This window comes from Leptosomus discolor, chromosome 15, assembly GCF_034619465.1.
Source record: "Leptosomus discolor isolate bLepDis1 chromosome 15, bLepDis1.hap2, whole genome shotgun sequence".
Taxonomy (NCBI): Eukaryota; Metazoa; Chordata; class Aves; order Leptosomiformes; family Leptosomidae; genus Leptosomus; species Leptosomus discolor.
In genome coordinates, this window is record NC_141405.1 from 18,799,970 (window position 1) to 18,825,086 (window position 25,117).

The following is a 25,117-nucleotide window of genomic DNA, read 5'->3' on the forward strand; positions in this document are numbered from 1 at the left end:
GAAATATGTACAAAACTGTATATTATCTATGCATGCACAAGTGTGCGTTTTAGTTTTATACCTCAAAAGTCAGCTCAGGAATCTATTCACACTCCATTTCAAAGTAGAGTCTCCAATTACTTGGGTTCAGGCTTCCAATTCACTGTATTTCAAACCCTCTCAGCTATTGAGAGTCCCATACAGAAACAGCTGTATAAAAAATTTTGACTTTCTGCTTATTAGGAAATATCACTGAAAAGTGTTTCTTAATAACAACCTTTTGTTGTTTTTTGACATACTTTTCCTGTTCCTTTCAATGCATGTGTTCCTAAAGCACCATAGACGTTATCATCCCCATTGCATGACTGAAAATTCATGGTATAAACATATCAAGGAAACTACCATGGGTCAAGGAGCAAATCACTGAGAAAGCCAGCAATAGGAACCATAAGTCCCTGCATCCAAGTTCTCTAAGTGCCTTGAGTAGTCTAGATTCTCCCCTTAACACTCTTGACAAATTATTTATAGATGTATTCACACAGTCAGTAAGATATAAAAATGTTCTAATTATATCATTCAAATCAAATGACAATTATGCCCTTAGTTTGCCAGACAATGCTTTGCCAAAGAAGGTTTGCCAGAAATGTTTTGACCGAAGAAAGGGGGAGCATCTGCAGCATCTGCAGACGACACACTATAAAATCTCCCAGGGACAAGTCTGGCCTGTCTCCACGGAAGGCTTCAAGGTAAGTGCATGCATTTTGTGAGCTTGAAGAAAGAGGACAACATCCTTGCTATATCCCATTCTGTTTCTCCTGCCTCTGGCAACCATTTGCAAGAAGGAGTGCCCATGTGAACAAAACTTTTCAATATAATTTCAATGCATGTCTCTGTCTTTAATCTGTAATTTGTCTCCGGAATTCCATGAAGCACTAAAAAATAACTGCCATTCATGTTTTACAGATTTGGCCAGTTTCCAGGATACAAACCTTTCTCCAAAGGTAACACCCTGAATAATGCAATCCTAGACTACATTCTAATACAGGGCTTTTATATAGCTGCATGAGTTCTCTTAATAAATTCTCTTATATTTCTGCCAACTTTTGCTTAGGCTAGACTGTTGAAAATAGGGAAGATCTAAAAAGTGAAGTAATTTTTCATTTTTAGCACACAAAGTAATGGTTTTAACAAGAAAGTACTCTCTTGAAGAGTTGTCACTCATAATTAAGAACCAGAACAGAGAGTGATTTTCTCTGGGTATAGATTCTTTTCTGTGAAGACCTCAAATCTTGTTAGAACTCATCCAGGAGATCTACAAAACTTTAGTCAATACTCAGAAGATGTTCAGTTTACTGTTAGAAGGCCTATCTTTTAGAAGGCTAGGTCTCGCTTTTGAGTGGGACTAGGGTACTTTTAGGTTCAAATCAAAGTGGCTTTCAGTGGTTGCTTTTAAGAGATTTTCTGGGAGACTAGCAAGCAATTTATTACCTAAAAAGCAAGGAGTTTTCTCACTGATACCATTTATATTCTTCTCAGAACCCTTTTTTTTCCCCACCAGACACCTCTGCTGACGTGATTTCAATAAAGTGCAGACATGGCCTCTGCAGACTCTGAGATGGCTGTTTTCGGGGAGGCAGCTCCTTACCTCCGAAAGTCAGAAAAGGAGAGAATTGAGGCCCAGAACAAGCCTTTTGATGCCAAGACATCTGTCTTTGTGGCCCATCCTAAAGAATCCTTTGTGAAAGGGACAATCCAGAGCAGGGAATCCGGGAAGGTCACTGTCAAGACTGAAGGTGGAGAGGTGGGTGAAAAACAAGGCTGAAGGACACCGTTTGATTCCCACTCTGAGCTTTTAGCTGACATAGAATCACAGAATTGTAGAATGGTTTGGGTTGGAAGTGACCTCAAAGATCATCTGGTTCCAACCCCCCTACCATGGCAGTGACACCTCCCACTAGACCACGTTGCTCAAGGCTCCATCCATCCTGGTCTTGAACACTGCCAGGGATGGAGCATCCACAACTTCCTCAGGCAACCTCTTCCAGTGTCTCACCACCCTCAGGGTGAAGGACTTCTTCCTTGTATCTAGTCTAAACCTGCCCTCTCCCAGCTTCCAACCATTACCCCTTGTCCTATCACTGCAGACCCTTGTAAATACATGGATCTTTTGTTTCCTTGGTAGACCCTCACCGTGAAGGACGATCAGGTCTTTTCCATGAACCCTCCCAAGTACGATAAAATCGAGGACATGGCCATGATGACCCACCTCCATGAACCCGCTGTGCTGTACAACCTCAAAGAGCGTTACGCAGCCTGGATGATCTACGTAAGTACCAGCAGCAGCCTTCCTTTGGGCAGCCAGCAGGAACTGCTCTGCCAGGCTGAGCAGAAGCCAACGTGCTGTCTCCCTTCCCTGCAGACCTACTCGGGTCTCTTCTGCGTCACTGTCAACCCCTACAAGTGGCTGCCGGTGTACAACCCGGAGGTGGTGTTGGCCTACCGAGGCAAGAAGCGCCAGGAGGCCCCTCCACACATCTTCTCCATCTCTGACAACGCCTATCAGTTCATGCTGACTGGTGAGTGCTTGATTTCCTTTGAACTGCTCTTGCAATTAGCTATCTGTAGAGGGAAATGTAAAGTATTCTCTGGAAATATGGCGCAACACTTAAAATATTGTGTGTGTGAAATTAATGGAAGACTAATGCACTTAACTGTAATGACCTGTGCGAGCTAAATGTCTGTGTTCCCATTAGAATCAATAAAGATGTGGACCTAATGAAAATAATGTAGAAGGAGAAAATTTGCTGGAAAGAGAACACCTATTTTCTGATGTAGACTTTACTGACTGTAATGGGATCTTACATCTATGCATAGATTTATGTAACTTTGTCACTAAACTAGTCTCAGCCTGAAAGTACAATAATATCACACGTACGCTATAAGTGATGTGTATACAGTCAATTCAAACTTGCAATCATCAGTGTTAATAAGTAAAACAGAGTATTTCTGCGTTGAACGGGTACATAAGCTTCACTTGCTTATTATGCAAATAGCATTCATGATGGAAAAGATGAGTGAGTGGTCTAAAGTACATACAGCCTTTAATTATCTATGTAACCCCTACACTGATCTCTGCAACATTAAATCAATTGCATGTAATAGTGAAAAATAAACCTCAGAAAACAATGTCAAGGAAAAAATGAATCTTTTAGCATTTAAATTGAATGGCTTTAAAAAAATTCTTTTCGCTTTCTCCTCTTCCCTCCACCTCTTATTTTCTCTTCCCTATGTGCACATTGAAAAAAAAGATGCACAGGATTTTAGATCTTCTTTTCCTGTTCTTTTGCTACTAACTGGAAAATAAATCCAGTGTAGAAAAATGAAAAATTAACCTTGTCTATGTGATCTCAGGAATACATAATTTCTCTATATATAGGGGTTCAAAAAAAAAAAAAAAAGAAATGAAAAATAGTAAAAGAGGTCGGTTAGATGTTTCTGATTTTTATGATGCCTCCAAATTTCCATAACATTACTCAGAAAAATTCTAGCTTCAGAAGAATTTACTTGCTGTGAAAGCCCAGCCTCAATATTTTTGTTACCTGTACTTACCTAATAAAATAGAAATAAGTAGCCTGATGAGAAGATAATATCTTGAAAGGCATAAGACTACAAAACTACCTGGAAGTGATCCGGTTGATAATACCTAAAGTACTGCTGGAAGCATCAAAAGTACCCACTAGAATTCCCAGGGCTTTTCACTGTCATCTGTCCCTGCATCTTCTGGAAGATTCAATTCATACTTTACTCATAGTTTTTGAGTTCCGTGTACTCAACTTTGAAAAAATGTACTTTGTTCATGAATGCTAGGAAAAGCTATCTCCATCTTTTCACAGATCGTGAGAACCAGTCAATCCTGATCACGTATGTACACCCCCTGCTCGCATCCCTGCGGGGCTGCCTGGTGCCAGGGGACCTCCTGCCTGACCACAGCTCTCTGCTTCTCTTGTTGGTTTGACAGCGGAGAATCCGGTGCAGGGAAGACTGTGAACACAAAGCGTGTCATCCAGTACTTTGCAACAATTGCAGCGAGCGGGGAGAAGAAGAAGGAGGAGCAGCAGTCAGGCAAAATGCAGGTGAGTCATGAAGAACATGGTAAACGCTTCCCATGTAATTCCCATGTAACTGAACACTGTAACTGAATAATTATCATCCTGCAGGGAACGCTTGAGGATCAAATCATCAGCGCCAACCCACTGCTGGAGGCCTTCGGCAACGCCAAGACTGTGAGGAATGACAACTCCTCACGTTTTGTAAGTTGTTGCTTCAGACAAAATCTGTCCCTCTCAAGACAAATGATGCCCTAGCAGTATTGCACGTAAAGAAGATGTTGGGAGAACCCATCCAGGCTGAAGTGGTTCTTCTTCTCCTTAACAGGGCAAATTCATCAGAATCCACTTTGGGGCCACAGGCAAACTGGCTTCTGCTGACATTGAAACTTGTAAGGCGCTCTCCTGGCCTGGTCCCATTCCTCCCTATATTGCCGCCACCATGTGCCTTTCTGAGCTTAACTCTTTCTACCTTCCTTGCCAGACTCTCCTGGCCTGATCATATTCCTTGTAACCCTCCCCAGTTCTTGTGCTAACTCTGTCCCACTGTCCTTGTCAGATCTGCTGGAGAAGTCCAGAGTCACTTTCCAGCTCAAGGCAGAAAGAAGCTACCACATATTTTATCAGATCACCTCCAACAAGAAGCCAGAGCTAATCGGTAGGAAGACCACTAACATTTTTGAAGGAAGATCACTGAACAATATCTTGTTGTGTCATCTGGAAAGCTAAAGTAAGCCTGTTTTCCCCCTTTTATTGCTTTCAGACATGCTCCTCATCACCACCAACCCTTATGATTTCCACTTTGTGAGTCAAGGTGAAATCACTGTTCCCAGCATTGATGACAAGGAGGAGCTGATGGCTACAGATGTAAGTCACTTAACAAACAGGCCATCTGGTAGATCGGAGCCCCACTACATATACATTTACTTTACTGTTTCTGTTGCCAGAGTGCCATTGACATCCTGGGCTTCACCGCTGATGAGAAGACAGCCATCTACAAGCTGACAGGGGCTGTCATGCACTATGGAAACCTGAAGTTCAAGCAGAAACAACGAGAGGAGCAGGCAGAGCCAGATGGCACAGAAGGTATCAGCAGATTCAGCAAACTTTCCAAAAGAGATTGTCACCAAAAAGGCTTAGGCACATTTCAGGCTTTAAATATGCAAAAGTGTAAACTAAAAAGATATTTATTCAATGGCTACGTGACAGTTGAGACATGTATCTCATCTAATGATACCTGCAATTTTATTTGTGACTACTTAATAAATAAGAGATCTCATGTACACTGTCAGGAAGCCTGGAGGCATGGGTGAATTCCTGTAACATTACTGGTCATCCTTTAGTTGGAATGCATCTCGCAAGCTCTGCTGCATTGTGGAGTAGTGAAGTCATTCAGCCCTAACAAGATGGGAGACTGTGCTCTTATTCACCCTCATCTGTTGAGGGGAACTCTGATGTGAGATGTGCTTGATTAGTCTCTGTGACAGCAGGAAGTACAATCCAGCCCTCTGAGTGATGAATCCACTAACAAGAAAGAAAGTGAGAAGTCGCATAGTCATGCCTGAAAAGAGGAAAGCAATGAGTTCTCTTGAAGAACATTTAGAGAAACTGAAGCTCAGAACGTGCTGTGGACTCTGAATCCTGAAGACAACAAACAAATTATCTTTGTAGCTTTGCATCAGATATTTTTCTGCAACTCTGTAACAGTGAACATTGCTGTTACTTTTTAGACAGTCCCTCAGGGGTCAAATTTTAGGAATTGTCCAATATTTATTTCTCTCTCACACTTTTCTGGTATTTAGTGGCTGACAAGGCTGCCTATCTGATGGGACTGAACTCAGCTGATATGCTTAAAGCCCTGTGCTATCCCCGAGTCAAGGTTGGGAATGAATTTGTGACCAAAGGTCAAACTGTGTCACAGGTAAAATTTGGAGGCTGAAAATACATGGCTTGAAAGAGTATGTGAGCATTCTTCTTGGACCCTAGGTGGTAACTCTGGTCCTTTCTTCTCTGCTTTAGGTGAACAATGCAGTTGGTGCCCTGGCAAAGGCTGTCTATGAGAAGATGTTCTTGTGGATGGTTGTTCGCATCAACCAACAGCTGGATACCAAGCAACCGAGACAGTACTTCATTGGTGTGCTGGACATTGCTGGCTTTGAGATCTTTGATGTAAGGAACACGGTTTTCCTAGCATTTTCATACAAGGACAACTGAGAATAAACACAAATTTGAGACACATTTTTAATAGAAATTAGTATCTTCCTACACTTATTTGCAAGGCTTTTGGAATAACTTTTTTTTTTTTTTTTAATCCTGAAAAAAAACAAACAAAAAACCTAATCTCCTAATTACATTGTGTTTGAAACCTTCTCACTTTTCTAAATTCAAAGCCTATCCTAGAGAGACACCACAGGAAAACTACACAGGAAGAGGCCTTGTATTTAAAGTATCACCATGGTGAATTACGATTGCCCAAGAAAACACCTTCTTACTATTGCTGAATCTTGAAAACATTGCACGTCTTTTTATGTCTGGCAGTTCAACAGCTTTGAGCAGCTGTGCATCAACTTCACCAATGAGAAACTGCAACAGTTCTTCAACCACCACATGTTCGTGCTGGAGCAGGAGGAGTACAAGAAGGAAGGAATTGAATGGACGTTCATTGACTTTGGGATGGACCTGGCTGCCTGCATTGAGCTCATTGAGAAGGTATCCTTCCTGTTCAAGTCTATCATGTGTTGGATCTTCCATACTTGCCAAGAGACATACTTAAGAAACGTGAGAATATTCTGGCTTTTTCAAGTATATATACTGTGAAAATGGCAACAGGGTGGAAGTGTTTTTGGAGATCATACTCAGATATCAGGACTTTCCGTGAGACTATTCATTTTCAGATTAAAAAGTGAAGTTGCATAAAAGATGTCATGTTCTGTAAGTACCCATCAGTAAAGAAGTTTCATGGCGATGATAGTGTTTCACAATATCGTATTTGTAATTTTTTCATTAGGAAAGCATTTGCATGACCTCAAATGAAACAGCAACACTGAAAAATATTGAGCCTTAGTTAATTTTCTCTGACTTATTTTTATGAAATTCATGGGAACAGCTTTCTCTTCTGACTCCAGCAACTTTCCAACCAAGGGACATCTCTTTTCTAATTTGTTTCTCCCTCTGGTCTGTTGTAATATCTCCCAGCCCATGGGCATCTTCTCCATCCTGGAAGAGGAGTGCATGTTCCCCAAGGCAACTGACACCTCTTTCAAGAACAAGCTCTATGACCAGCACCTGGGCAAGTCCAGCAACTTCCAGAAGCCCAAGCCTGCCAAAGGCAAGGCTGAGGCCCACTTCTCCCTGGTGCACTATGCTGGCACGGTGGACTACAACATCTCTGGCTGGCTTGAGAAGAACAAAGACCCTCTGAATGAAACTGTCATTGGGTTGTACCAGAAGTCATCCGTGAAGACACTGGCCTTACTCTTTGCCAACTATGGTGGAGCAGATGCAGGTCAGCTCTCTGAAAATTGTATTTTTAATGTAGGACAATGTTGACACAGAATGAAAGCAGTAAACACTGGACATTTAAAGTTGTTTTGTGTTCTGTAGTCGCCAATTTACAACATCCTTGTTTTAATTTTTTTTTTTTTTTTTTTTTCCATTTGCAGAGGGTGGTGGTGGCAAAAAGGGTGGCAAGAAGAAGGGTTCTTCTTTCCAGACTGTCTCAGCTCTGTTCCGGGTACAGTAATGCCTTTTTTATCTCTTTGTAATATGAAGAAAGGGGGTGAGCTAATATTAGATTTGAAAGGACTGTTTTGGATTGCTGTAACAGTGTTAAAATCCTTTGGAAATTCCACATCAAGTTTTCCAGGGTCAATTTCAGTATGCTAATATGTCGTGTTCAAAAACAAGCATTCAGTCTTCAAAGATCATGAAAATCTAACACTTTTTCTTGTTTGTTTTGTTTAGAGAGGATATTATTCAGATCTTCATATTTTTATGTCTTTGGGTCAGACTAGTTTTTCTGCGAGGTTGATATGTTGGGGAACTGAAACTCGCTTTTTAAACTTAAGTAGATTTACTTTAGAAGACAGAATATATAAAATATAAAAGTTATTTGTGTGAAAGTGTGAAATTGTATATTAAGTTTCCAGTGGATCAGTAGCAACATAGTAGTATTTTAGTCTTTAAAAATGGTGTTCAATATCTTCAAATATAATAAATATTTGTTTCTGTGGTTTTAAATTGTCTCATTTTACTAACTGGTCCCTCTAGGAGAATTTAAACAAGCTGATGACGAATCTACGGAGCACTCACCCCCATTTTGTCCGTTGCATTATCCCCAATGAAACAAAAACACCTGGTAAGACGCTCAAGCTGAAAGGGAACTTCCTCTGGTACAACCATTGCCCTCTGCACTGGAAACTGTGGCATTCATTTGTGCTCTGAATTGTTAGGTGCCATGGAGCATGAACTGGTACTTCACCAGCTGCGGTGTAATGGTGTGCTGGAAGGCATCAGAATCTGCAGGAAAGGTTTCCCCAGCAGAGTCCTCTATGCTGACTTCAAACAGAGGTAAGAGCACTGCACTTCTCAGTGTCATTAAAAGCAATGGTATTGCATTCATATAGATTCATTCAGGCTGGACTGTTATATATATATAGCTATATATGAACTGGTGGTGTTGAGTTGCTGCTGTCTGTTGGTTGGGAAAAAAGAGCCTTATCTTCCTCTTGCTCTTTTCACAGATACAAGGTGCTTAATGCCAGTGCCATCCCAGAGGGACAGTTCATTGATAGCAAGAAGGCTTCTGAGAAGCTTCTCGGGTCAATCGATGTGGACCACACCCAGTACAAATTTGGTCACACCAAGGTACAAGCCCTCCTTGACTCACTCACTGCATGTCTCTGCTTTGCTCTACCTGACAGTGATGTGCGGCAACATTCCCTTTCTCAAGGTGTTCTTCAAAGCTGGGCTGCTGGGACTGCTGGAGGAGATGAGGGATGAGAAGCTGGCGCAGCTCATCACTCGCACACAGGCCAGATGCAGGGGCTTCCTGATGAGAGTGGAGTACCAGAGAATGGTGGAGAGGAGGTAGACATTTCTTCAAATAAGGTTCACTGTATCTGGCTTATGTGTCATTATGGTCTAAATATTTAAAATTACTATGACTTACCTTTCAGAGAGTCCATTTTCTGCATCCAGTACAATATTCGTGCATTCATGAACGTCAAGCACTGGCCCTGGATGAAGCTGTTCTTCAAAATCAAGCCCTTGCTGAAGAGTGCAGAATCTGAGAAGGAGATGGCCAACATGAAACAAGAGTTTGAGAAAACCAAGGAAGAGCTTGCAAAGTCTGAGGCAAAGAGGAAGGAGCTGGAGGAGAAAATGGTGGTCCTGCTGCAGGAGAAAAATGACCTGCAGCTCCAAGTGCAGGCTGTGAGTTTATTACCATTCATTTATGACTCAGAAAATGAGTCTATACCTTCAGGTTATTTAGGAAGCAGAAAGTCAGATTACAGAAGACCAGAAGTCTGATATCAGATATGAATTATCCATAATATGCATGTGAAGTTGAGGAAACAAGTGTGTGTCAGTGGGGTGGTGAGCACTCTGACAGCCAGTGCAAAGAAGCGGGGAGCTCCAAGTGTAAGTCAGTGCTCTTGCCTTCAGAGGAAGAAGGCAGATATAGCTAGTTAACATGAAATTCTCAGGGCAGATTTTGTCTGAAACCCCAATTCCCTCTGAAACAGGTAAATCCTGCAGGGGATATCTCCATCTCATGTAGAATAACAAATTAATTTTGGAGTGCAAATGCAAGCCAGAGTTGCAAGCGGTACTTGTGAACTAAGGTGCAGGCAAAGTCATCCACTCTTTGCTTAGTAACTAGTGGTTAATCATTCACTCAGTAATTGGGAAATACAGCTTCAAATTTCTCCTTAGACTAAGAATATACAGACACAGAGTTCTTGTTTCTAAGACAAAGTTACACCATCTGAGGGGGGTTTTCTTCTTCCCTCAGTTGTTAATTACACAAAAGAGTTCTCTATGTTTTAGACTTAACTGGTATTAATCATGGTCATAAATGAAATTTATAATGAAGAAGAAGGTTTAATTTTTTTTTAACATTGCAGTTTTTTGCATCTCTAATCTGAATTTTCTATGGTAGATCCACTATAAACAACATTTTGTGGTGGTAAAATTATTAATATTTAAGGTTGAGAGGTCTGGCTAAATAACATGACAATATGAGAGACTGGCTGTTGGTGGAGCTTATAGGAGTGGCACACCTGTTATTATCTTAGCTCAGAAGTTGGGAGCTGTAAACATTTATGGACTGTTAGCTTTTAGTTGAAAGGAATATTCTTTTAGAAAAGATAGCTTCATAGCCAGACCTCTCAACCTTATATATTAATAATTTTACCACCATGATCCTTCGAACCTTGTAGACACACAGCACTTCACAAAATAAGGTATTGCTTAAAAATATATAAAAAGTATTTAATACTCAAATGTCACCTTACAAAGTAATCTTAATCTACTCATTAAATTACTTAAACTGAAATTGGAACACTGTAATTAATTACCCAGTTATTTGAACATTCCCATAGAAAATGGGAACCCTGTGTTACCTGTTTTCCCTAGTATATGCAGAAAAATAAATATCACATTGGATGTTCTTATGAGATATTTTCCTTTCATATTCACATGGGAAAAAACAAATTCATTATACCGAAAGCCCACCAAAGAGTAAGAAAATGTGATGATCAGCTGAAACAAACATATGCCACTCCAGACAGTGTGGAAGGAAGACATGCAGGTAGCTGATTTACAATTGTAAGACCCCACTTCCACAAGTAGCAGTCTTACTATATTTACAGAGAGTAAGCTTTTTTTTTCTGTTAAATTATTGCTAAGAATACAAAAGCCTTTACTCCCAATGTAATAATAGATTCAGAAGGATTCAGTTACAAGAGGAAAGTTATTGAATACTGTGTTTTTGAAGGGAAATGTCTCCAAGTCTTTTCTCCTCTAGGTAAATGAGAAATTCTTACACCTACCACATCTGTAAGACATTTCTAGCAGAGAGAAAAAAGATTAGGAATCAATACTGTTTCCAATCGAGAAGTTCTATAATGTATCACAGAAAAAAAAAAAAAAAAAGGCAAGATAAAAGTTACTTGAGGAGAGGCCAACTTCAGGCCACATTTTAACACATGCTTTCAGAAAACAAACTAAGAAAATCTGTGTTCCTGCACCAGGAAGCAGATAGCTTGGCTGATGCTGAGGAAAGATGTGACCAGCTCATCAAAACCAAAATCCAGCTGGAAGCTAAAGTTAAAGAGGTGACTGAAAGGGCTGAGGACGAGGAGGAAATTAATGCTGAGCTGACAGCCAAGAAGAGGAAGCTGGAGGATGAATGTTCAGAGCTGAAGAAAGATATTGACGACCTTGAGTTAACACTGGCCAAGGTTGAGAAGGAAAAACATGCCACTGAAAACAAGGTATAAGGCAGATGATGTCACTCTCTCTCAAGGAAAGACCTCTGTTTTGTTACACAGCATAAAATTTTAAAGAAAATTTTTTATCTGCATTTGTTCCCTTCTTCTCAAAGGTGAAAAACCTCACAGAGGAGATGGCAGCCCTGGATGAGACGATTGTGAAGCTGACAAAAGAGAAGAAAGCCCTCCAAGAGGCCCACCAGCAGACACTGGATGACCTGCAGGCAGAAGAGGACAAAGTCAACACGCTGACCAAAGCTAAGACCAAGCTGGAGCAGCAAGTGGACGACGTAAGCAGACAGGCAGACAGCAAGGACAGGACAGGTATGGAGTTAAACTGGGCTGGCCCAGCACTGATGGTCTTGTTTGTTTCAGCTGGAAGGGTCCTTGGAGCAGGAGAAGAAACTGCGCATGGACCTTGAGAGAGCTAAGAGGAAACTGGAAGGAGACCTGAAGCTGGCCCACGACAGCATAATGGATTTGGAGAATGATAAGCAGCAGCTGGATGAGAAACTGAAGAAGTAAGAGTGGCTGCAGGGCACCTGAGTGCTGGGCTGGTGCACTTGTCTTTTTCCTTTGAGCTCTGACGTGCTTTGCTTTGCCCAAAGGAAAGACTTTGAAATCAGCCAGATCCAGAGCAAAATCGAGGACGAGCAACTTCTGGGCATGCAATTACAGAAGAAGATCAAGGAGCTGCAGGCAAGTCTCTGTTCCTTCCCCTCTCCCACCCAGACTCAGGTCAGGTAGGAGGAGGACATGGCTGTGAAGGGTCCCTAATGTTCCCCAGGCTCGTATTGAGGAACTGGAGGAGGAAATTGAGGCAGAGCGAACCTCTCGGGCAAAAGCCGAGAAGCATCGGGCCGATCTCTCGAGGGAGCTAGAGGAGATCAGTGAGCGCCTGGAAGAAGCAGGAGGAGCTACCGCAGCTCAGATTGAGATGAACAAGAAGCGCGAGGCGGAATTTCAGAAGATGCGCCGTGACCTCGAAGAGGCCACGCTGCAGCACGAAGCCACGGCTGCCGCCCTGCGGAAGAAGCATGCGGACAGCACAGCGGAGCTGGGGGAGCAGATCGACAACCTGCAACGCGTGAAGCAGAAGCTGGAGAAGGAGAAGAGCGAGCTGAAGATGGAGATTGATGACTTGGCCAGTAACATGGACTCTGTCTCCAAAGCCAAGGTACAGAGTTTATGTCAGGTTGCTGCCTTATGATACATGGCCTGGTGATTTTGAACCTTCTGATTACATTTTTCATCAATCAAACAATTTTTCATCATGAGAACAGCCTATTGTGATAATTCTCTTCCCTGACATATATTTTACACATAGGCAAACCTGGAAAAAATGTGTCGCACACTGGAAGATCAGCTAAGTGAGATCAAGACAAAAGAAGAGGAACATCAGCGCATGATCAATGACCTCAATACTCAAAGAGCTCGTCTGCAGACAGAAGCAGGTAACACACCCCCACACCCCTCTGGAATGGGAGAACCTGTAACCAATGGTGACAAGAAAAAGAGTTATGTTTTACTCAACTTTCTCTATATTCTGTAAGCTGCTATGCAGTGCTTTAAAGACACATTGGGTTAGTATCGCTTTTTAAATTGCAGTCTATCTGTAATATTTCTCAGGTGAATATTCGCGCCAGGTGGAAGAAAAAGATGCTTTGATATCTCAGCTGTCCAGAGGCAAGCAGGCATTTACTCAACAGATTGAGGAACTAAAGAGACATTTAGAGGAAGAAATAAAGGTAAAGGTAGTTCCTGTAGGGCATTTGACTTCGGATTCAGTTTCCATTTCCTTTCAGGATATTTCCTACTCTCAAAAAAATTCAGAATACGTTAGCCATGTCATTTTAATTTGGGAGCTCTCAAACTAGACGGGAAATTTTGCCATCTCCTTCTCTAGTGTGGGAAGAAAAGTTGAGGAGGGCATCGCTTCAAGCAGGATAATGAGACAGGGAAGGACAACTTTAGGTCTTTATTTGGGTTACTGATGGCATATAAAAAAGTTTGAGATATAGCTAAAAACCTGCATTTCTTATTCTTTTTATGTAAGGGAAACTGAATCTTTAGAACATATTGAAAAGGATTCAATGTTTCCCAGCTTTATAGTTGTCATTTAGAGTTTACCCATCATCTCTGCTGAGGTAACACTCTACATTCTGATGAATGAAGTGATAAGAAGCTTCTCAGAACATGGAAGCAATGTACCTTTTTTCGTTGGTCTGACTTCGAATGTCAGGTTCAAAGAATTTTCAACAACTTTCCCTAAGTTACCATTCTGTTGTCTTACAGGCAATTCATTGTTCCAATCCCAATGTCCCCATAGGCCAAGAGCGCCCTAGCCCACGCCTTGCAGTCTGCTCGCCACGACTGTGACTTGCTCCGGGAGCAATACGAGGAGGAGCAGGAAGCCAAGGGGGAGCTGCAGCGTGCCCTGTCCAAGGCCAACAGCGAAGTGGCCCAGTGGAGAACCAAATATGAGACGGACGCTATTCAGCGCACGGAGGAGCTGGAGGAGGCCAAGTAAGTGGTGAGAGGATGCAAAGAAGACAAGGGGAACTGAAAATTGAAAGTTGACATTGGAAGTGACAAACCTAGATGTTCTGAGGAATAAGTCAAACATTTGTTTTGGGGAAATGTACAGAAAGAGGAAATATTTAACTTACAGAAGGTTTAGTGTTTCAGTAAAGGCAAAGGCTAAGAATCACATAAAGGAAGCCCTTAACTCTGTATGACTGCAGACTGCAAAATGATTAAGCAAGCTCTTGTAAAAAGCACACTGCTTCTTCTGTTCAAACGGTGAGCTCTGTTTACATCTCCCAGGAAGAAGCTGGCACAACGCCTGCAGGATGCAGAGGAACACGTTGAAGCTGTGAATGCCAAATGTGCCTCCCTGGAAAAGACAAAGCAGAGGCTGCAGAACGAAGTGGAGGACCTGATGATTGATGTGGAGCGATCAAACGCCGCCTGTGCAGCTCTGGATAAGAAGCAGAAGAACTTTGACAAGGTCTTCTGGGCTCCAGCCTTGGGGCTCCTGGGCAGAGCATGCCCTCCTGATTGCCACGTCCATACTGAGGTCCTGTTTCTCTTCAGATCCTGGCAGAATGGAAGCAGAAGTATGAGGAAACGCAGGCCGAGCTGGAAGCCTCCCAGAAGGAATCTCGCTCTCTCAGCACGGAGCTGTTTAAGATGAAGAATGCCTATGAGGAGTCCTTGGACCACCTGGAAACGCTGAAGCGTGAGAACAAGAACTTGCAGCGTAAGTCCCTGGCCCTCGGCCCCTGGCTGGGCTTTCTCACTATCCACCACTACCCACCGCTGCACATGGGTCTGGGCCTGTGGGTCGGCAAAGATGCCCGTCACCTGGGTGTGACATGGCCCTTCCCATTCTGCTCTGTGCCTGACCATGCCACTGGTCTGTGTTCCCCCAGAGGAGATTTCCGACCTCACGGAGCAGATTGCAGAGGGAGGAAAGGCCATTCATGAGCTGGAGAAAGTCAAGAAGCAGATTGAGCAGGAGAAGTCTGAAATCCAGGCTGCTCTGGAGGAAGCTGAGGTATATACCCATAATCAGTGGTGTCTGCACTAAAAAACATGAATAATGGGGAAATATGGCTAAAAACTGCTTGGTTCCGCTCTGTTCAGCTGGGGAGCACAACCAGTTTAGATTTCCTGAAATATTCTGTAATTAACCAGAAAACATGCAGTAGCTTTATCGATGTTACAAACGTTTTGTCCATTTGTCCAGGCCTCCCTTGAACATGAGGAGGGGAAGATCCTGCGCCTCCAGCTTGAGCTCAACCAGGTGAAGTCTGAGATTGACAGGAAGATAGCAGAGAAAGATGAGGAGATCGACCAGATGAAGAGAAACCACCTCAGAATTGTGGAGTCCTTGCAGAGCAGCCTGGACGCTGAGATCAGGAGCAGGAATGAAGCCCTGCGGCTGAAGAAGAAGATGGAGGGAGACCTGAATGAAATGGAGATCCAGCTGAGCCATGCCAACCGCGTGGCTGCTGAGGCACAAAAGAACCTGAGAAACACTCAGGCAGTGCTCAAGGTCTGTTCAGTAAAGCTACAGAAAGAGAAAAGTCTTCCCTGACATTTTTGGCACCCAAGTGCCCGCTACCGCCTTTTAATTTCCCCGGTCTCTTTTTCAGGACACCCAGATACACTTGGACGATGCTCTCAGGACACAGGAGGACCTGAAGGAGCAGGTGGCCATGGTGGAGCGCAGAGCAAACCTGCTGCAGGCTGAAATTGAGGAGCTACGGGCAGCCCTGGAGCAGACGGAGCGGTCAAGGAAAGTGGCTGAGCAGGAGCTTCTGGACGCCACGGAACGTGTGCAGCTCCTCCATACCCAGGTAAGGGCATGGTGCAAAAGCAGTTGTGTGGACACTTCACGAACACAGAGGGCTGCTACATACCAGAGGATGGGGTGTATTGGAATGGCTTCTTTGCTGCTGTCCACAAGGAAAGGCACGTTCAGCGCCCATCACCTGAGCTCACGACTGACATTTTGTAAACAACCGTTTAAAAAAGAAATTCAGATTCTGAATTGCAATCTTGAAGAGCAAAGACTTGGCTCCGGCTGTAGGTTTGGAATTGCAGCCCTCAGAATACAAGTCTTGCAATCTCTCTTTGCACAGAACACCAGCCTGATCAACACCAAGAAGAAGCTGGAAACAGACATTGCCCAAATTCAGAGTGAAATGGAGGACACAATCCAGGAAGCCCGCAATGCTGAAGAGAAGGCCAAGAAGGCCATCACAGATGTGAGTTGGGGGCTCCTGGGTGGTGGATGTATTCTCCTCAAAATATCCCCACCCCCAGCAAAATGGCTTTGACCTTTTGCTTTTCAGGCAGCCATGATGGCAGAAGAGCTGAAGAAGGAGCAGGACACCAGCGCTCACCTGGAGAGGATGAAGAAGAACCTGGACCAGACGGTGAAGGACCTGCAGCTTCGTCTGGATGAGGCTGAGCAGTTGGCGCTGAAGGGAGGCAAGAAGCAAATCCAGAAGCTGGAGGCCAGAGTGCGTAGGGCTGGTATTTGTGCACGAGTGAGCATGTCCCTTGGAGAGACACCAGGGAAGCTGCAAAGATGGGCTTCTCGCTGCAGGTGCGGGAGCTGGAAGGGGAGGTTGATGCTGAGCAGAAGCGCAGCGCTGAAGCCGTGAAGGGTGTGCGCAAGTACGAGAGGAGGGTGAAGGAGCTGACCTACCAGGTAAGGCAGGAGGCCTCCTTGGGCTGACACAGCCTCTTGGAGGAAGTAAAAATTTTTGCACTTGATTGCCAAGGGAAAGTGCTAACTCACACGTTGGGGAAACAAATTCCCTCTCTTTCCTGTTTGCCAACCACTGTAGTCTGAGGAAGACCGTAAGAATATTCTCAGGCTGCAGGATCTGGTGGACAAGCTGCAAATGAAGGTGAAATCCTACAAGAGGCAAGCTGAGGAGGCTGTAAGTATTGCTTGTAGTGGTAACAAACATTACTTTCTGAGGAGGAATAGAAGTCATATGGGATATGACTACAAGTTTTTTGGAAAGTGTAAAAACTGGTGAACAATGATGGACTTCAAGTGCAGAGAAAGGAAGGTCAGTCATCTTGGAATAGTTTAGTGTATGCCTAGTAGAAACTCCTCCTTGCAAATCTTGCAACAATGGTTTACCCATAAGTAATTTAATTACCCTAGGAATATAATCCTGAGAGTATGGCTGACATTGCTTCATTTTGGTCATGCTCCTGTCAGGGATAAACTAAGGGATATCCTGCAATCTTTTGTATACAGGAGGACAGACTGACAGACACAGCTCACTACCAGTCTCTCAGCTGATAAATTTTTGAGTCAGGTTCCTTCCTTCATAGTCCAGTATAGACACGTTTTGCTGTACTATGAGGAGTAAATGATTTGTGAGAGGGAGATGTACAGGTGCTGACTGACTCCTCTCCTTAAAGTTCTTCACCTTATATCAGAGAGTGCAGATCTGGGACACTGAGCCAAAACAGGAGACAGAAATGCTTAGCTCATCTACTGAAGTGGAAATAGTTTCACTTTCTTCTGCAAAGCAACTTTATTCATAAGACAGTAATGACATATATGCAGACAGTGACTGGAAGAGGAGGGTGGATTTTGGGGAGTGTTGTACAGCTACAGAAGAAGAAGAAGGATATAGGCAGCTACCTGACAGTGCTGGATAAAAAAGAGAAGCTATGCTCACCCAGTGGGGAGTGGCAGGAGGGCACAACTATGTCCTCCCTGAGGATACCATATAAATTCACCTTTGGGGAGGGGAAAGGTTCTTTCTTGATGCTACTGCTCTTTCTTAGCCCTTACCTTTTGGTGTAAAGGATAACAAACTGCAGCCCAAACAGCATTTTCTTGACAGCTAATAACAGAAAATGCTGCACTGTCCATCCCTCTTTGCACATTCCAGGGGGCAGAACTGAGATAACAATCCAAAATCTGTTTTAGTTGGTTTGGATGGGATACTCTAATAAGGGAGGATAAGAAGATCTGTGTGAGGTTTCTGGGTCAGTGGTGGCAGGTGGAAGATAAAAGGTCTGTGCTTTCCCCTGGGGAACAGCTACAACTGAGTAAGGCTGAGGCACAGGAGGAGTGAAACCCCTGCCCTGGGCTCCTCATCACCGACTCCCTCTCCCCACACAGGAGGAGCTGTCCAATGTCAACCTCTCCAAGTTCCGCAAGATCCAGCACGAGCTGGAGGAAGCCGAGGAGCGGGCTGACATTGCAGAGTCGCAGGTCAACAAGCTCCGAGTGAAGAGCCGGGAGTTTCACAGCAAGAAGATAGGAGAGGAAGAGTGAGGATGTCATGAGGCAGCAAAGTGACCTGAGGGCTGCACAAAATGTGAACCTCTCAATCACTTTCTCCTATAGTTAGTCTTTGTACCCACCTCAATGTCTAGAGAATAAAGACCATAGATTCCTCTGCATATGCACTCCGAACAGTGCCTTCTTTGTGTTTGGTTTTGGTTGGGTGTGGGGTTTTTTTTTGTTTGTTTTTTGTTCTTTTTTCTGATCAAGCTTGGGATATTGCATTGCAGAACAAGTTTTTTTACTTTTCCTTCCTGGGTGAAGGGAGAAGCTCATGCAAACTCTGGATGGAGGACCCACAAACTTAGAGGCTGGCCATTCCTGTGGAGACTACTGGTAGTCCAGCCTATGCTCTCTTCTGTCTCCAGCAGTTCCTTGCCCTGCTCCTGCCCTCACATACTCTTAACTCTTGTCCTTTCAGCACAGCTTACTTCCCATGGGACAGGCAAGAGAGGGTGATCCCTTTCCTTTTTCCTTTCCCTGCTTTTGTTTGTGATCCTGGCAGTCACAAACACTAAACATCAGCCTCTGAGTAAGTTCTCACAAGTCACAGCACACCGCACCATGAAGGAGCGACAGCTCCTCGGCCGAGATGACTTTCGGCACACAGAACACTGTTACGGCACATCGCCAGTGCCCCAAGCTGTGCCGTCTCTCTTACCCTAGATGCCCTCAGCTGCTCCCACCACCTGCTCCTAGTTTCTCTGCAGTGGACAAAATGCTGAGCCCTGCCTGGGGCCACATGCTGGCAGGAGAGCCCCTTAGGGCCCACCTCTTTCACACCTCATGGCACCAACACACCTCCTCAACACACCGCCTCAAAGGTCAGCCTTGTCACCTCTGCACAACAGGCTGCTTGTGGCATTGCCTCAGGCGAGAGAAAGGAAGAAAGCTGATGGGTATACCCGTCCGTTCCTTCCTCGCATACCTGTACCTTGCTCTTGGCCTACCTACAGGCAAAATGGACAATACATTTGGGGGAGGAAAGGAAGGGGATGAGGGCGGAAGGGATGGGAGAAATTGTCAAACACTTTTTCCTTCATTCAGACCCTGATCTGAAGAGCAGAGGCACAGTGGGCACGTACAGCTGCGAAGTCTCACGTGCTCTATCAGCCGTCTCAGCTGGAGTATTCCGACACATTAAGCCTTGCCTCTAGTTTGGGTGCAAGGCACACAGACAGCCCAAGATGTGTTAAAGACAAGCCCACAGATGTCTGCCTAAGCTGATGTTTTCATAGAACCGACAGCTCTTGGCTTCCAGGTAACTTCTGTCCCTTATTTTCAGGGAGACCACACAGCTTTGGGGGATTTTCTCAGAAACCTCAAAGACTGCAGGGCTGTGTATACAGCAAATCAAACACAGGTTAGCGGTAACTGAGGGCTATTAAGTTAATCTGGAAATCCTTTCAGCAGCATCCACTTACACAACTGCACCCACTGTTTCAGCTCTTCTCCTGTCGGAAGCATTCGCTGCCAGTCGCCCCGGCTGACTGCAGGCTGCAGGAGCCCTCGATGCAGACCAATATGTGAAGTGCGTGAGAAACGCATTAGCAGCAGCTGAGGAGGGAAGTGCAGCTGGCACTAAAAGGAGAGAAGCAGCAGACCCAGGAGCTGAGGCCAGGATATGTATGGACGTTGAAAGCTTGTGGCAGTCCAGAGCTTTCCACCTCTGTCTACTCTACAAGCGCTAGTATTCAAAGGCAGAGGTGGGTCCTCCATGGAGCACTGAGCCTAGCAGGGCCGCAAGGATGGGAGTGGGGCTGGTATTGTGGGCTGAAGGGACGCAGGCTGTGCAGAAAATGATTGTGCCCAAGCCTGAGGCAGGTAGTCCCTGCGTGCTTTCCACTTTGATTTGCTTACCATGTTTCCAAGGGAGAGCTTGCCAGCGGAATTCCTTGCGGTGATGGGAAGTGGTAAGGACTGAAAGGAGGTTGTAGCGAGGTGGGAGTCAGCCTCTTCTCCCAAGTAACAAGTGACAGGACGAGAGGAAATGGCCTCAAGTTGCACCAGGGGAGGTTTGGATTGGATATTAGGAAAAGTTCCTTCACTGAAAGGGTTATCAAGGACTGGAACAGCCTTCCCAGGGAAGTGGTTGAGTCACCACCCCTAGAGGTATTTAAAAGACATGTAGTGCTTTGGGACATGGTTTAGTGGTGGATTTGGCAGTGCTGGGTTAACGGTTGGACTCGAAGGTCTTTTCCAACCTAAACGGTTCTGTGATTCCGTGGTACTGTCTGCTTGGTCTAAGCTTGCAGAAGTCAATGCCAGTGGCTCAGTCTCCAAAAAGAGGCTCACACTTCTGGCAAGTTGCAAACAACAGCTCCACGGCTGTACGCCTCTGACAGCAATAGCCACAGGGTTCTCAGCTTACCTGGCTCCCAAGTGCAGCCTCACCAGCACAGCAGCTCTCACAAGGAAGGCTGGCCTGCCTTCCAGTGTCACTAGTGGGCACTGGCAAGCAGAACCTCTGTCAGTGCTGTCTGAGGAGAGCAACAGGAGACGGTTCTTTAGGAGCAGACCTCAGCTTTTAATCACAAGGACCTTAAGAAAGCTACCCAACACCTTGCAGAGATGCCAGACTAGTCCTCCCTTCTCATGGCACTGCACAACTTTTGCCCGTGGCTCCCTAGCAGACTCCCAACCTTGTTCAACCCTCCTCATCCCCTGTAGTCTTTCTCCTTGCCTGACAGCGTGCATTGGTCTACCACCACAGTCAGGGTCTCTCGTGGTGAGCCTTGCCCACCCAAACCCACCTATGAGCTGACTGCTCCTCTTGCGGGGCTTAAGAATCTCTAGCCATACCTGCAGGCATCTCCAAAGCTTCAGGTGGGGCTGGGTAGAGTCTAGGTGAAACACAACGTCCATGAGTATCCCTGTGAGCAGTAACGGCTTGTACAAGCACAAACTTCTGAGACTCTCCGAAATCCTGCTTTACAGAGCCTGCACCCACCCTTGCCTCACACTGCCTCCGCTGTGGAAGCTTGAGGATGTGTCATCAGAATGAAGGAATACAGCCCACAAAGCCAGGCACAGGGAAGAGAGAAGGTGGCGGGCGTGAAGAGGAGTGAGCAAGCCAAAGGCTCCTGGCCACTCTGGTACGTGTAACACCTGGAGGTAGTTTCTTTGATGACTTGTACAAAAGAACTGTCACAAAGGCCATAGGTGGGAAAGGGCAGGCAAGTCGCTGAAGAAGAGCTCTCACATCACAGGTGTAACGGTGTCTGCTCTGACCTATCGTAGCCTTCTTTAGACTTCGTTTTGCAAAGTCAGCTCTTTCTTCCTCTAGCCTCCTGCGTGTTTCACTCGCACGCAGTTGCATGCCCCCTCTCTAGCTCTGGGCGATACGGTTGAAAATAAAGCAGGCAGCTGCACGCCCTAAGCTCGGGGACAGGTGCACACCCTCATAAGCACGGCTGGGCAGAGCTGGCGGGACTGAGGCCTGGCCTTGCGCCCCTGGCCAATTCACAGCTCCCTCCTGGCCCCCGCCTCCTTGGCTCTGAGGTCCCACCAAATCGCCCATCCGCCTTCACAAGAGTCGTTCCCAGAGGAGGAGACAAGGCTGCAGAGAGCTTTGGAGGTGTCCCCTGCCGGGAGGATCAGCCTGTCGTTTGTCTCCCTTCATCCTCAGTGTCCAAAGCTCAAAATAGCCCTGCTCTTGCAAGACTCCTGTGCGGGGTCATGCCTGCTGGTGTAGATGATACGCTTCCACTAATAGCGCTCGAAGACATTCCTTGGCGGGTAGGTTGCCTTCTATATCTCAGCACAACGTGCTGCCACGTAGGAGCTGGACAACTGTGTTGTGTCCTAAGACGGCAGATGCTATTCTTACCCCAGAGAGACTTGCTCCGACACATCTCCTTTCTCAGCTGAAATGTTAAAAATCAGAAGCAGGCCCGAGTGTGCTCTCCCTGGTCAGGGTCTAAATCAAGAGTGGCCCCTCTGAAGTCCGTGCAATGGCCCTGTGCCAAGCCAGTGCCTGGGTGCTCTCCGTGCCCTCCTGGGACGTGCTGTCCCATGGGGAGGCCAGCATCTGCCCAGGTACTTCCAGCAGTCAGGTGGGGCTCAGTTTGGGGTGGTTGAGGGCATCACTTCTCTTGAGCACCAACAAATGAAAAGGGCAGGGTGGGCTGAAGCTCTGAATGTGCACGATTTTGCAGCTGCCTCCCCCTGTGTCCCTGTCTGGGTGAAGATGAAGACAGAGGCAAGACTTGCTCCAAGGCTGAGCAGCATTGCAGAAAACCGTGTCCCTTTGCTCAGTCTGTGCTTTGACAGCACCCACCGAGGGAAGGTAGCAGGGCTGTACACCAGAGATCCCTCAAGGGCTACTGGAGTAGCAGGGCTGCAAGAGAAAACCCTCTGGCTGGGCTGTTGGCTGCCCCATGATGGTTATGGAGAGCCAGCTCTGCCTGCAGCCTGATGCCACCAGCCCTTTGGAGAAGTCAGTGAAGCCGACGTGGCTGCCTGCTGCAGTCACCACAGGCAATCAGGCAGCAGAAACCCAGGCCCAGAGACATCAGTCGGGACGGTGCCTGGGCCTGCTGCCTTGCCATTTGGGCTGTTGCTATGGGGGCACAGGCCCCCTCGGCTCTCTTCTCGGCTTGGGGCTCCAGCAGGCTCCTGTCGGTCCCAGGGAGCTCAGCCAGGCAGCCGCCGGCCGGGCCCACTGCTCCACGCACCCCCTGCCAGCGGGGGGCAGCATGGAGCCACCAAGGTGGGCCTGGCTCGGGGCGGCTGCTCTGCTGGAGGCCCGCAGCGAGGTCTCCCTGAAAAGTGAGTGCTTTTAAAGCTGCTGAACCTTCCTGACCCACGTGTGGTCACTGAATCACATCAAAGTTCAATTTGAACCAGGTGCGTCAGCAGCGCTTTTGACAGCTGTGATCTGGCTGGAGCTTCACAGCGCAGGTATAAGGAGAGGTCGGGGGCTCCAGGTCACCCTCACTCATCTCAGGGTGACTGCGAGATCCGGCCTCCGCAGACAATGACCTCCTAGTGTCTTAGGCCAGCAAGGGCAACAGACAAAACCTTTGCAGCCTAAAGCGTAGGTGAGTCATTCCCATAGTCTACATTTATGCTACCTCAAAGCACACAAGTAATCACAATAGTCTTCCCCATAAAGTGGATTTGAAAACGGCACCATGAATCCAACAAAGTCCAGCCAGACCCTCACTGTTCAAACACAAAAGCAGAGAAGGGCTCCAGTGGGAAGAAGAAATCCTGCCCCTCACCTCCCTTGTCTGCCTCTCCTGTCCTGAGGTTTCCTCTTGCAGAGGAAGCCTGGGCTGGGGCAAGATCAATCCCCTTTCTCTCTGTGGCATGTCAGCAGGACCAGCTCCCTGGGAGACAGGGTTGCTGTGAGAGGCAGGGTCAGCCACTAACACACACTTGAAACACAGGCTGTCTCTTCCTTAGCAAGTAGAGCAGCATGATGGGAGATCAGTGGGGCAGAACAGCAAGGGCTGAGGACCTGGCACCTAGACTAAATGAGTTTCAGGGGGAAAGGGTGGGAGTTCCGTGAGCTGAAGGCCAGTCTGAGGTGGGAGCACATTGGATGTGCCCCTGGAGCACACCTGTCATGCAAACCAAAGTGTGGGACAACAGGGAGGTTTACTTCAACAGCATTTTCCTGTTTGACATTAAGCATTCAGGAAGACATGCTCAAAGACTCCCCATGCAATGAATGCTGATTGCACCACGGCAACATGTGTGGACCCCAGGTGAGGCAGGAGCTGAGCGACATCCACCCTCAAAGATGCTGTCCCTGTCCCAAAGGGGACGGTCCATTCTGGGAGTTCCTGTGCAGCCGAGGCTGCAGGCACACAAGTGCCCTTCAGCTGCAGTGCCCTAAAATCGTCTCCTTCCTCTTGCTGACAGGGGGGAAATCTTTCCTCTACTTCATGCCCTGGCCTGTGGCAGTGAGCTAGCCATGACTGCAGGAGAGGGCTTTGGAAGGCCAAGATCAGATACTTGCCTTATTTAGGTGAGTTGCACTTCATGCCCTTGGCTCTGCAGAACCCCTTTCCAAGGAGGAGTCTGTGGCCAGAACGTGACATTTCCTTCATGATACAGCTACTGAGGTGGTTAACAGGCTGTCCCAGCATAAGCCTGCCAGACCTCCAGATCTCCAGGGGCAGAAGGGTCTGGGATAAAATACACAGTGACCAATAAAGAGCACTTGGGCATCCCATCCTGCTATTTCTGTTGGCTTTTAAAGCAGGGGTGTTCAGTGCCACTCTTTGGAACCACACCATAGAGCTGTCACATGAGCTGCTGTTGTAACCACACTGTGATGATGATGCTTACCTGCTGTGATTACCTTGTATGGTTGTTACATTGCAGACTTTGTGTAGGGCCTGAGAGCTTGTGGGAGACGAGCATCCAAGCACTTTGGCAGGGCAAAATGGCATCAGAATTAAAAGTATCTCTGTGAAATTGGAGAAATTGTCTCAAGTTTTCAGAAGGAAGTTTAATGAAGAGAAACAAGGTACTTTTGGGAAGATTAGATGAGATAGAGAAATGTATGGTTTATAGCTGTTGAACTAAGAAGGAAAGGAAGTGGGGATTGTAACATCAGAATTCAACATTAAAAAAAGGACATTTTGGTATTTGTGAAAATTTCTAGGCATTTTTTTTTTTCTGTATTGGTGTTATTGTTGCAGACCTAGAAATTTTCTGTTGTAGGAAGTGATTCACATTTCAGTGGGTTG

The 25,117-nt window shown here is 45.9% G+C and overlaps 1 protein-coding gene across 1 annotated transcript; it reads left to right on the forward strand.

Moving 5' to 3' along the window:
• The first annotated feature begins 1,573 nt into the window (after positions 1-1,573).
• LOC104348413 (myosin heavy chain, skeletal muscle, adult) lies at positions 1,574-18,404 on the forward strand. The gene is made up of 38 exons (XM_086473791.1): positions 1,574-1,780; positions 2,162-2,305; positions 2,399-2,555; positions 3,873-3,900; positions 3,998-4,112; positions 4,197-4,289; positions 4,414-4,477; positions 4,645-4,743; positions 4,849-4,952; positions 5,033-5,171; positions 5,888-6,006; positions 6,105-6,254; positions 6,624-6,794; positions 7,281-7,590; positions 7,748-7,818; positions 8,355-8,442; positions 8,537-8,654; positions 8,828-8,951; positions 9,037-9,173; positions 9,263-9,518; positions 11,342-11,584; positions 11,695-11,871; positions 11,957-12,102; positions 12,190-12,280; positions 12,369-12,758; positions 12,909-13,035; positions 13,211-13,329; positions 13,911-14,107; positions 14,408-14,591; positions 14,678-14,843; positions 15,016-15,140; positions 15,333-15,641; positions 15,742-15,945; positions 16,231-16,356; positions 16,444-16,614; positions 16,701-16,805; positions 16,945-17,040; positions 18,249-18,404. Exons 1-38 carry the CDS (start codon positions 1,574-1,576, stop codon positions 18,402-18,404), a joined length of 5,826 nt encoding a protein of 1,941 aa, XP_086329917.1.
• The last annotated feature ends 6,713 nt before the right edge of the window (positions 18,405-25,117 follow it).

What these genes read in the sequence shown, in the direction of transcription:
- LOC104348413 (XM_086473791.1), top strand. Translation starts at nt 1,574, where the DNA reads ATGGCCTCTGCAGACTCTGAGATGGCTGTTTTCGGGGAGGCAGCTCCT. An exon ending in TGCAGCTCCAAGTGCAGGCT is followed by an intron (nt 9,519 to 11,341) that starts GTGAGTTTATTA and finishes TTCCTGCACCAG; the next exon opens with GAAGCAGATAGCTTGGCTGA. An exon ending in CCAAGAAGGCCATCACAGAT is followed by an intron (nt 16,357 to 16,443) that starts GTGAGTTGGGGG and finishes TTTGCTTTTCAG; the next exon opens with GCAGCCATGATGGCAGAAGA.